At 60.8% G+C, this 11,669-nt stretch overlaps 1 protein-coding gene across 2 annotated transcripts in view; it reads left to right on the top strand.

The window, feature by feature from the left end:
- EPHA8 (EPH receptor A8) overlaps nucleotides 1–11,444 on the top strand; it is a 23,710-nt gene extending 12,266 nt beyond the window's left edge. Inside the window, exons 4-15 of one of the 2 annotated variants that reach the window (XM_040464425.1) lie at nucleotides 2,197–2,321; nucleotides 2,399–2,561; nucleotides 3,788–3,881; nucleotides 4,817–4,881; nucleotides 5,715–5,879; nucleotides 6,070–6,255; nucleotides 6,563–6,624; nucleotides 7,104–7,313; nucleotides 8,217–8,366; nucleotides 8,459–8,649; nucleotides 9,077–9,250; nucleotides 9,393–11,444. In XM_040464425.1, the coding sequence (XP_040320359.1) occupies nucleotides 2,197–2,321; nucleotides 2,399–2,561; nucleotides 3,788–3,881; nucleotides 4,817–4,881; nucleotides 5,715–5,879; nucleotides 6,070–6,255; nucleotides 6,563–6,624; nucleotides 7,104–7,313; nucleotides 8,217–8,366; nucleotides 8,459–8,649; nucleotides 9,077–9,250; nucleotides 9,393–9,507 (1,700 nt within the window). In that variant the 3' untranslated portion in view covers nucleotides 9,508–11,444. The remainder of the gene's footprint in view (nucleotides 1–2,196; nucleotides 2,322–2,398; nucleotides 2,562–3,787; nucleotides 3,882–4,816; nucleotides 4,882–5,714; nucleotides 5,880–6,069; nucleotides 6,256–6,562; nucleotides 6,625–7,103; nucleotides 7,314–8,216; nucleotides 8,367–8,458; nucleotides 8,650–9,076; nucleotides 9,251–9,392) is intronic. The other variant, XM_040464420.1, reaches the window with a different exon arrangement.
- Nucleotides 11,445–11,669: the final 225 nt, after the last annotated feature.

Here is an 11,669-nt window from a genome sequence, read left to right on the forward strand (position 1 = left end):
AGAGAGAAGTGTCTGGTGGCTTTTCTTATAAAGGCACTGATCCCATCATGAGAGTCTCACCTGCATGACCCCCTCTGTACCTAATTATCTCCCTAAGACCCTACGTACAAAGACTACCAGGTTGGGGGTTAGGGCTGCAATATATGAATTTGGGAGAGGGACACAATTCAGTCCACAGCACTGTCCACACCCCCAGCGTGTGCTGTGTGGGCAACCACAGGGGCCCCCTTCCCCTCGCCCCGTGACGCCTTCTCTCCAAATGTAAGCGAGGCCCGGTCATGCACGAGCCCTTTACCAGCTTCAGCCTGAGCTCAGATCCCATTCCGATCCTCCCAGGGCCGAGGGACACCCATGCCACCCACCCTACCCACCTTCTCCAGCCTCGCCTGCCCACTTTTACCCAGCTCCCTCTCTTGCAGCCACCCTGGCTTCCCCCTGCCCTGCCCTGCCTTGGGCCTTGGCTTTACCTCTCTTTCTGAGCGACAGGCCCCTCCCTGTGATGTCCAGTGGCTGGCTCCTTCAGTCCTCAGTTCCACTGTCACCCCTGCCTTGGGGAGGCCCACTCTGACCACCCCCAGCTGAAATGGCCTGACTCCACCTGGCCCCTGCACACAACGTTCCCTCCATCACACGCAGTGCCTTCTGTCCCTCATGGCACTTCACCAACCTGGGACTGCACATCGGTTTACCTTCTTGCTTTCTGCCTCTGTCATAGATCATAAGCTCCTCGAGGGCTGCCGTGGTCACTACAGGAACCCCAGGTCCTAGCGGACCACAAGGCATGTGGGGAAGGCATTCAGGAAATCCTGAGGGGGCCAGGGCAGACAACAGCCCTGAGCAAATGGGTGAGGTCTAGCCTCACAGAATGCTGGCCCCTCCCCGCTCTGTCCTCCTTCTCCCCTCTCCCTCCTCCCTCCCACCTCTCCCCTTCCCCACTCTCCCTCCCACTCTGTCTTCTCGGCAGCCACCTCCTCCTGGAGCCCTCAGGTGACCCCACCCTGTTTTCCTTCATCCTCTGCTCTCTGTCCCCGTGTCTGCTCCACTCACACGGGACCTCTGGCCTTGGAAGTTCTTTGGTTTTTAAGAGGCGCCCACATACTGATGGCACCACGATGGTCTTATCTGATCCTCACCTCCTCCTGGCTGGTGGTGCTTCTAGCTTCTCTTTCTGGTTGGGGAAAGTGCCCCCCCCCCCCAGATGGTATCGGTCCCAGCCAGCAAGAGAAGGCCGGGTTGTGAACCCAGGCCTGATTCCCAGGCTGGTGGGGGGCCCCCTGTGCCACACTCTCCAACTTCACTCTGGACTTCTTAATTTGTCACGTCAAAGCCACCCAGCAGTATTTATTGGGCACCTGCTGTGCGTAGTCCCTCCCTTCAGGGAGCTCAGGGGAGACAGGATGCCCTGATAGGGAGCAAGAACTGGGCGTGGGGGGCAGCCGGGGGCAGCTGGGGGACCCTGGAGGTGTGAGGCCGAGAGTCAGCTTGGCTGCCGTGGGGTCTGTATCTGGTGCTTCCCAGCAGACTCACATCAGGGGTAACTACACCGAACGCAGGAGGGAGGGAGGGACTGAAAGGCTCAGTCAGTGAGTAACGGGGGTGCACTGGGGACCTAGTGTGACACGGGAATGCTTGAGCTCAGATGGGCTCAGCTCAGGTCCTTCCCCTGAGTGTCAGAGCTGCTGCAGTCACACTCTCCAAGCGCGGGCGGTGAGGACGCTGCTTCCTTCCGTCCTGCCCCTCCCCTCCTTCTCCTTTTCTTCCTCCTCAGGCACCCCTGAGATCCTGCTCCACTCCAGGCCTTGGGCTCGGGGTGGGAGGCATCGGGTGGTGGGGCCCCACGCGGACGAGGGTGTCTGTCGGATGAGGCTGGCGGGGCTCCGGCACGCTGCCAGTGGATGGGCCTGGCCGGCGGGGAGGTGGAGGCAGTGAAAGCTGGACTAGTCAGGCCTCCTCTGGGTCAAGCCAACCCCAGCGCCCTAGACCCCTGGACCGCAGCCAGGCTGTGCCGACCCCGGGTGACCGACCGGAGCGGCAGCCGGTGATTTGCTAGGAGGATTGGAGGGTGCCGGCTGGCCTAGGGCCGGGGCAGGACCGTTGGCAAGGTGAACGCGGCCCAAGCCAGGGTCCCTGGGACAGAGGCCGGGCTCCATTATCACCCGCCCTCCCATCTGACCGAGGCTGGCCTCCCGCCCCCAGCCCCGTCCCAGGTGGTGGTGATCCGCCAGGAGCGGGCGGGCCAGACCAGCGTCTCCCTGCTGTGGCAGGAGCCAGAGCAGCCCAATGGCATCATCCTGGAGTATGAGATCAAGTACTACGAGAAGGTACCAGCAGGGAAGGGAGGAGGGGGGAGGGGAAGCAGGCGGGAGGACCCTTGGCCGACCACCCCTCTCACGGGCAGGACAAGGAGATGCAGAGCTACTCCACCCTCAAGGCCGTCACCACCAGGGCCACCGTGTCGGGCCTCAAGCCGGGCACCCGCTACATGTTCCAGGTCCGAGCCCGCACCTCTGCAGGCTGCGGCCGCTTCAGCCAGGCCATGGAGGTGGAGACTGGGAAACCCCGTGAGTGCAGGGGAGGACGAGGGAGCTGGGCCAGGCCAGGGGCCGTGGGGGGTGAGAGGAAGGGGATGTGCTGAGCGGGTGCCTGTGCCGGGTTGGCATTTTCACAGGTGAAAGCCTGAGGCTCAGAGAAGGGAGGTTACTTGCCTGAAGGGACAGAGCCGATAACGACCCATCTGCCACTGGCTTTTCCTGAGTATCGGTGTGATGTGCAGGCGGCAGGGCGCCCTTTACCAGCACGGTCACCTTATAACCGTCCCAGAGGCCCTCTAGTGCGTTGCCATTATCCACATCCCCATTTCACAGATGAGGAAAATGAGGATCAAAGCAGTAAAATGAATCGTCCGAGGTCACCCAGCAAGGCAGGATTTAAGCCTGGTCAGTCTGGGGACGAGTTCTGTGCCCCTTCCGCAGTATCCTCCTGCCCCCAGCCTCCAGAACTGTGGTTCCCACAGCGTAGTCTGGGATCAGCAGCAGCATCGCCCGGAAGGTACAGAAATGCTGGTTTTCAGGCCCCACACCAGACCTTCTGAATCAGAAACCCTGGGGTGAGGGCCCAGCAATGCAGCGTTTAGTAAGCCCTCGGGGTGATTCTGAGACACCTTCAGGCTTGGAAACGCCCTGCCCCTGTCTCCAGCTGCTTGGGGTCCTTTCTCAGCTCTACACTCGGGTACCCTCCCCGGGGTGGTACTGGGATAGAAAGGTTCAAGGCTGAGTTCATGACCCCCTTCCACTGGCACTGCCTTGGCACTCCTGTGCCAGATAGGAATCCTGCCTGGCTCGGTCCCATTTACTGTGTGACCCTGAGTAAGTTCCCTGAGTTCTCTGAGCCACACCTTTCTTGTCTAAACACAAGATGACCCTGGGATTGCCCTGTAATTGGGAGTGAAACCCGCACCTCTCAGCACATTCGGCTTTGTTACTGTTTGAGTATCAGGCAGGACAGGCCCGTTACAGCTGAGGAAACTGAGGCTCAGACAAGTCTAGTGATTCTCTGCAGCTCACAGAGCCCCCAGGAAGTGGTGGCACCGGGGCGGGAAGCCAGGAAGCATGGGTGAGCAGGGTCTTGAAAGGGAAGCTTAGTGGAGGGTGGGGGCAGAGGGGGAGGTGGCCTGTGACCGGACTCTGGGCTGACTCACGGCTGAGGACGCTGCCCACCGAGCCCGGAAGAGCCACCAGACCCCCGGGCCTGAAAGGCTGGTGCCCCACCCCGCTTTCCTCCTCTGCAGGGCCCCGCTATGACACCAGGACCATTGTCTGGATCTGCCTGACGCTCATCACGGGTCTGGTGGCGCTTCTGCTCCTGCTTATCTGCAAAAAGAGGTGTGTGGCCCCTGCCCCCAGCCACCCCAAGCCCCTCCTCTGGAGCCCTGTGTCCCCAGCCCGTGCCGAGCCCCCCCAAGCCAGCGTTCCCCTCGTGCCCGCGGGCAGGTTCCTCATATAAACCTGCTTTTCTTTCCTCCTTCGCTTTGTCTTGCCCGCTACCCGCCCCCCTCCCCCGCATGCCCCGCACATCCCCCATTTTCTGCCCGCCTCTCTGGCCTGCCCTTCTTCCTCTCTGCTAGCCCCTCGTCTCTGAACAACCTCGAAAGGCTAGAGGACCCCGGGCTGGTCCCGGACCCTCCGTCTTTCCCGAGGGACCTTATCAGGGCCCCTGGCTTGGAATTGTGCTCCCATGCAGTCCATGGGGTGGACGTCGCTTCGGGTTTAAGCCTGTGATGTGGAGATCCTGGTCTTGTGTTGCAGGGGAGCTAGTTGGGGACCAGGGACGTTAGGCCTCTTCCACCAAGTAGACGTCAGAGCTGGGACGGGACCCCAGATCCGCCAAAAATGAAGCCGTTGTTCTCTCTCTGACTCCATCGCAGAGGGAGGTAGCGATGAGGACGCTTGTGTACTTCCTGTCACAGGCAGTGAGGATTGGAAGCAGCGTCCTGTTTCCTGGAGACACAGGCCCAGGGGAGGGAGGGGGCTTGCCAAGGTCACACAGTGTGGTAGACACCCGAGGCCTCGCCTCCCGGCCGCCCCACCAAGGGTGGTTTCGTGTAAAACGGGGCTGATAATGGATAGACTGCTGTGCGGGCCGAGTGCGCTTGACTTCGCAAGTTGTAATTGTCAAAGATGTCACGGTCCAGCCGGGTCGAGAGCCGGAGGGCAGGGACTCCCCTCTGCAGGGGCTGACCCCGAAGGGGAAGGAGCTGGAAGGGAGGCGTTCTGGCCCTGCACGGGGTCAGGGCTGAGGCTAGGGCCGTCCTCCACAGGCACTGTGGCTACAGCAAGGCCTTCCAGGACTCTGACGAGAAGATGCAGTATCAGAACGGGCAGGGTGAGTGCGGGGGACCCAGGGACGTGGGGTCACAGTGGGAACCAGCACCGGCCCGGGGAGGGCACGGGTGGGAGGAGCAAGGGCCCACAGGGAAGAGCAGAGCCCCAGGGAAAGACAGCGAGGTCATAGAGACCTGAGGCCTCAGGTGCTGCTTCCCTTTATTGGGTTTGCAGACCCCGCTGAGAAGGCTAGAAACCCTCCGCCCAGGGAAATGCACAAGTTTGTGCGCTCACGCACAATTCTGCACACTGGTGGGGGGCAGGGGGGCATCATATGCTCTTGGATAAGAACCTGTGCTATTGAGAGCTTTCTCAGGACCCTGCAGAGGCCCCAGAAAACAAGGATAGTTAGGAGAAAGCCTACCTCCGTACTGCACTTCTGTGCCCATGGTAGACATTAGTATTACTTATGGTACTGATTCTCACTGAGCTGAACGCAACATCAGAATCCTCCTTAACACAGTCTTCTAGAGAACTACTGTGAATCAAAATTGGCCTTTGTGACGAAAACATTTTTGCTAGGTTTCTACCCCAGAACGATTTAGAAAGACCTTAAAGACTCTACAGTGACCCCAGAAAACCTAACAGCAGGTATAGTCAGAACTCACTGGATACCCCAGTGTCCTCTAGAGACCCCATAGCTCCTCCACAGAGACCCTGTTATCGCTCGGTAAGCACGTATTAGGCACCTACTGTTTGCCGCCACATCCTGAGATACCCAGGGATGCTCCTTACCCTCCAGCCCCCCACCCCAGACCTCTCCCAGGCCCATAGAACGCTGCGAAAGAAAGTCTCCTGCACCCTCCTGATGGCCCTTCTTTCCTGGTCCCTCAGCACCCCCACCTGTCTTCCTGCCCCTGCACCATCCCCCAGGGAAGATCCCAGAGCCCCAGTTCTATGCAGAACCCCATAACTATGAGGAGCCAGGCCGGGCGGGCCGCGGTTTCACCAGAGAGATTGAAGCCTCCAGGATCCACATCGAGAAAATTATCGGCTCTGGTGAGCCTCGGGGGTTGTGAAGGTGGGGACAGCACAGGGGGGTGCCCGGGGGAGGGGCACCCAGGGCAGAGGGAGAGGGGAACCAAGGAGCCCATACGGCAGACATGTGGGGCAGGGGGCGTGCCAGGGACCAGGTGTGGAGAGGAGGGTCCCATAGCCCTCCCCTGCCTGCCCTGCTCGGGATCCACAGGAGAGTCGGGAGAAGTCTGCTACGGGCGGCTGCGGGTGCCAGGGCAGCAGGACGTGCCCGTGGCCATCAAGGCCCTCAAAGCCGGCTACACAGAGAGACAGCGGCGGGACTTTCTGAGCGAGGCATCCATCATGGGTCAGTTTGACCACCCCAATATCATCCGCCTTGAAGGTGTCGTCACCCGTGGTAGGTGCCAGGCGAGGCCAGCCTCACCCTGAAGGGCCCCTCCTGCCCAGGACCAGGAGTCTGGGTCCATCCCTGGACTGCCGTGCTCTGCCCCTTTCCTGCCCCGTCTCCCTGGTTCAGGTCCCTGGATGACTTGGTTGGGAGGGGGCCCAGAGTCCGGGACCCCAGGGGGAACCCTAGACTTTCTGAAGCTGTCAAGTGCTGGCCCCCCTCCTGGCAGCTCTCAGAGGGGGCATGTTCCTGGGGTCTCCGATCAGCAGGTCTGATCCCCCCACCAAGAGCCACCCCTGCCTCTGTCCCTCCCCAGGCCGCCTGGCAATGATCGTGACTGAGTACATGGAGAACGGCTCCCTGGACGCCTTCCTGAGGGTGCGTGCCCCACCTGTCCTTCCACATGGGCTGGGGGGAGGGATGTTCAGTCTGGGTGTTGGGAGATCATGTGAGGCCTCCAAACACCCTCAGGAACTTGGACCCAGTGGACCTGGGGAAGGGGAGTGAGGCATGGGGAGGGGTCTTAAGGGTCAGCCAATCAAATTACCTTTCAGGGCCCCATCTCATGAAGGTCCCTCTGCCGCACGGGTCCTCTGCCCTGCACACAGGCTCAGAGGGGTGCCTCTGCGGGGACCCAGGGCTCCAGCCAGCTGGAAGGCATGGTGGGTGCGGTGGAAATCGCTAGACTCCCAGCCCCCACCCTACCATTTATTTGCTGAGCGTTCAGGCTCAGGGCTTAACCTCTCTGGGCCTCTGTTTCTCCTTCTGCAAAATGGGTGGGAAGTCATCAGAGCCCCACCTATACTTCACAAACTGCCCCCAGAGCCTTCCTGAAGCCCAGCCGTGTCCCCCTACAGACTCACGATGGGCAGTTCACCATCATGCAGCTGGTGGGCATGCTCAGAGGTGTGGGTGCCGGCATGCGCTACCTCTCAGACCTGGGCTACATCCACCGAGACCTGGCCGCCCGCAACGTGCTGGTTGACAGCAACCTGGTCTGCAAGGTGTCTGACTTCGGGCTCTCCCGGGTGCTGGAGGACGACCCCGACGCGGCCTACACCACCACGGTGCGCAGTCCACACCCCTTCCCAGGAGGCCCGGGGAGGGGCAAGGTGGCAGGGGGTGGGGGTGGGGTCTCCTCACACGTAGTCAAGTGAAGTTGGAAGTGTCAGGGTTGCCTTCAATCTGGGGCACATCCTACCTCTTCTCTACAGCTGTTTCCCCCTCTGGGAAATGCGAGCCGCCATTCCCACCCTGTCTGTACCCCTGGGTGGCCTGGGCAGACACCAGGGCTGGTCTCCCCGTCGTCACTCACTCTCTGGGAGATTTGGGGAGGGGTGGCGTCTCCCTGAATCACAAATCCACTCCAGAGCTGTCTGCAAGGATTGGCTAGAAACTAGCGTTTTCAGAACGTGTTCCATAGAGCTGTGGGTTTCTCTAGAGGTACCCTGGGGGCCGCCTTCAAGGCAGGAGGCTGAGTGGGCAGGGACCCAGGCCCCCCACCCTGCCTCAGCGAGAACCTTCCCTTAGGTCTCACCCACTGAGCGTCCTAATGAAGTTTCACTTAGAGAAAGGATTTTGTGACAAAAACAAACAAAACAAAAAAAACAAAAACAAAAAACACACTAAAACCCCAAACCCAAAAAACCCAACCCAAGAAGAAGGAAAGAAAGGAAGAGCAGTTAGGGTGATGAGCAAGCCACATTCCGTGGGCTTGGTCTCTTGCTTAGGCATCAGCCTGTTGACTGATACTTACTGAGCACCTACTATGTTCCAGGCCCGCCACACACTTCCTTCGCTCAGTCTTCACGACAGCTGTGTGTGCAGGTCTCCCGGACCAGAACAGGTGCTCTAGGAAGGTGGAGGCCGTGTCTCCCCTCCTGGACTGCCAGTTTCCCAGCCTGCACCCAGTGCTTAGCTCCCCACTGCGGGTTGGGGAGAGGCCCTCAGCACTCCTGTGTGCCTTGCAGGGAGGCAAGATCCCCATCCGCTGGACGGCACCCGAAGCCATCGCTTTCCGGACCTTCTCCTCGGCCAGCGATGTGTGGAGTTTCGGTGTGGTCATGTGGGAGGTGCTGGCCTATGGGGAGAGGCCCTACTGGAACATGACAAACCGTGACGTGAGTGCGGGACGCTGGCTGGGCAGGGGCCTTTGGGGGCCTTGGAGGGAGGGACGGCCTCCAGCCCAGCACTGTGCTTGCCCCCACCCCAGGTCATCAGCTCCGTGGAGGAGGGGTACCGCCTGCCTGCGCCCATGGGCTGCCCGCGCGCCCTGCACCAGCTCATGCTCGATTGCTGGCACAAGGACAGGGCCCAGCGGCCTCGCTTTTCCCAGATTGTCAGTGTCCTCGATGCCCTCATCAGGAGCCCTGAGAGTCTCAGGGCCACGGCCACTGTCAACAGGTGCCTGGTGCCCACCCCAGCTCTGCCCAAGCCCAGCTGCCCTCCCAGTATTTCCTGAGATAAGGCTCAGACTTAGTGTAAGCCCTGACATCTGGACCTCACGCAACCTGGGCCTCAAACCCCTGCGCTGCTTAGGCTCCTGACCCCTGTCAAGTCTGGACCCCTGATCCCTGCCTTACCTGACGGCTATTCTGCCTGGGCCCTTGACCCCTGTCCTGCCTGAACCCTTGACCTCTGAGCTTCCTGGGCCTCTGACCCCTACCCTGTCTGGGCCTTCCTCAGCCCTCTCCTTGCAGCCTGGGGGCGAGCTTCTCAGACCCTTTGCCTACTGCTGAGCCTGGATGGAGGCCGAGGGCGGCTAGTGCGAGGGTCCCTGAGGGAGGCAGAGGCCCTGGCAGGCCACTTACCAAGGACCCCTGTGCCTCAGGTGCCCGCCCCCTGCCTTTGCCCAGAGCTGCTTTGACCTCCGTGGGGGCGGGGGCGGCGGCGGGGGCCTCACCGTCGGGGACTGGCTGGACTCCATCCGCATGGGCCGCTACCGGGACCACTTTGCTGCCGGCGGTTACTCCTCCCTGGGCATGGTGCTACGTATGAACGCTCAGTGAGTGGAGGGGCCGGGTGGTGGTGCCCGTGGGGGTGGGGACAGGGGGAGAGGGCAAGAGACCAGAGGCAGGCTGGCAGCTCCAGGGAAGGGGGACCTGGCCTCCCAGGCCAACCCGGTCAGCACTGCCCTTCCTTCACAGGGACGTGCGTGCCCTGGGCATCACCCTCATGGGCCACCAGAAGAAGATCCTGGGCAGCATCCAGACCATGAGGGCCCAGCTGACCAGCACCCAGGGGCCCCGTCGGCACCTCTGACCCGAGGCTGGTGGGGCCCGGGCAGCAACTAAAAGTGGCCCCAAGTCATGTTGGCCACCAGAGGACTTGTGCCGGGTCATGTCGGCCATCAGAGGACTTGCAGGGTTGGCCGGAGGTCGGGCAGCTCCCAGCCTCTGGTCCCTCCTCTCAGGTGCCAGGGAGGCCAAGAGCTCCGCCCCAGGACCTGGTGTTAGCCGGAGTCAGGCTGCCTGGGAAGCGGCATTTGGTGCCCAGCGTGGCTGGGACATCTGTCCCCAGCTAAGGCCTCAGTGACACTGAGCCTAACAGAGACATCACTCGCTTGCCTCTGAGAGAGAGAGAGAGAGAGAGAGAGTGTGTGTGTGTGTGTGTGTGTGTGATCACATGCTGTAGGGGTTGTTTTCATGAGGTCCTGGGAGCCCTTGTGAACATTTGTGATCATGTGTGTGTGTCCACCCATCAGATCCAAGCACGGACGTGTGCCTGTGGTGTGCGTGCTTATCCAATTTGGTGGGGGGCATACGTGCGTGACCATGGATGGCACGTCATGAATGAGGACATGTGTCACGGGCCTGTGACCCGTGTGACACTGCCCACTGAGCATGGACCCAGGCCCCAGCACCCACAGGGATGAGGGAGAGGCCCATGCCCACCTCCCCCTACACCTGGAGGCAGGGAGTAGGGACCGCTTTGGAACTGCACCAGCACGAGGCCCACCCTTGTCTCCGCCCGGGTGAGCCCCCTCCCGGCTGTATCTCAGGTCTGCGCCCTCCCTCTAGCTGGTGAGGGGCCGCCTGCAGCCTCCACCTGGCTCCCACCGCTGCTTCGACAGGAAAACAGGGTTCCCGGCCAGCCCCTCTGGCCACCTACCGTGTAGGCATCACTGCAGAGTATGCCAGGTGCCCTCAGCTGGGCTTGGCTGCCTGGTCAGGGGCCAGGGGCCATGAACTTCCCTCTGGGCTCTGATGCCCCTCCCTGGCCCAGGGCTCCTCACTTGGAAGACCCTCTGCCAACCTCTCACTGCCCGGCCCTGGCCTGTGTCCCCATCCTAGGATCAGGGGCCATAAGATCCCAGCTTTTCAGCCCCCTGTCCACCCCTCTCGTACCACCTGGGGAGACCAAGTCCTAGAGGGGGATTGTGCCTTGTCCAAGGTCACACAGCAACCAAGTTTCAGAGCTGAGGCCGCCTGCCTCCCAGCCCAGCGCTCTACCCCCCCCACCCCCCCCACCCCCATCTCACACTGACAGCCGTGGGTAAGAGGGGGCTTCAGGAGCTCCCCCATCCCCAAACTGACCCTCCCCTTTACGGCCCACCAGGGTATGTAAATATCTTTTTTCTACCACGTCAGAATATTTTTTCCTCACTCCTGACAATGCAAAAATGGTCTTCAAAGCACATAAAAAGCACCCAGGGTGAGAAAGCACCATCCCAGGGGAAGCTTGGCGGGCAGGGCCCAAGGAACCCCACCAGGCAGGATGCCTTGGGCCCCCTGCCGGCCCCAGAGGGAGGGGCAAACCCAGCTCCCCACCCCCAGCCCAGCCCTCCCCCTAGCCAGCACAGCTGTTCCGCAGAGACACCAGCACTGAGTCCCCCCTCCCTCCTGCAATAATTTGGGGAGTCTCAGCCCCGCCTAGGTGCCGCGGCCAGCTCTCTGCACCTCTATATATTATATTACTATATAGCCGAGCTGTTCTTTCTTCCTATGGAAGTCGGAAACATGGTCAGAACACGATCCGGGGAGGACCCTGTCTTCCTCCCACCCCCAGCCCACTCTCACCCAGGTCCTGGGCTCTGATCCTCACCGTCGAGGGGGACACAGTGAGCCTGGCACTTGCAAAAGTGTGGCCCCTGCCCCGAGCGTGAGGTAGCCTTGGGGTCCCAGGATCTGCTTCTCTGTGGTCTTCATCCTGAGTCTTGAACGTACCCACAATGAGAATAAATTCTGCCTCATCTTTGCCTGTGTCCCCCATTTTTTTCCGTCCTTTCAACCTTGACGTCACCTGGTGAAGAGCTGCCTACGCTATGCACCTAGTGTATGCACTCCATACGTTTTTTTCTGTTCTGGTCTTACCTATTTTGGGAGGTAGGATTCATGCACCCATTTTAGATATAGGGAGACTGAGCCTTACAGAAGTCAACTTGCCTATAAAGTCAAGTTTGTGGGGAGCTGAGTCGGAACCCT

The sequence above is a fragment of the Herpailurus yagouaroundi genome, unplaced genomic scaffold (assembly GCF_014898765.1).
Source record: "Herpailurus yagouaroundi ecotype Mexico unplaced genomic scaffold, PumYag 77, whole genome shotgun sequence".
NCBI classification, from domain to species: Eukaryota; Metazoa; Chordata; class Mammalia; order Carnivora; family Felidae; genus Herpailurus; species Herpailurus yagouaroundi.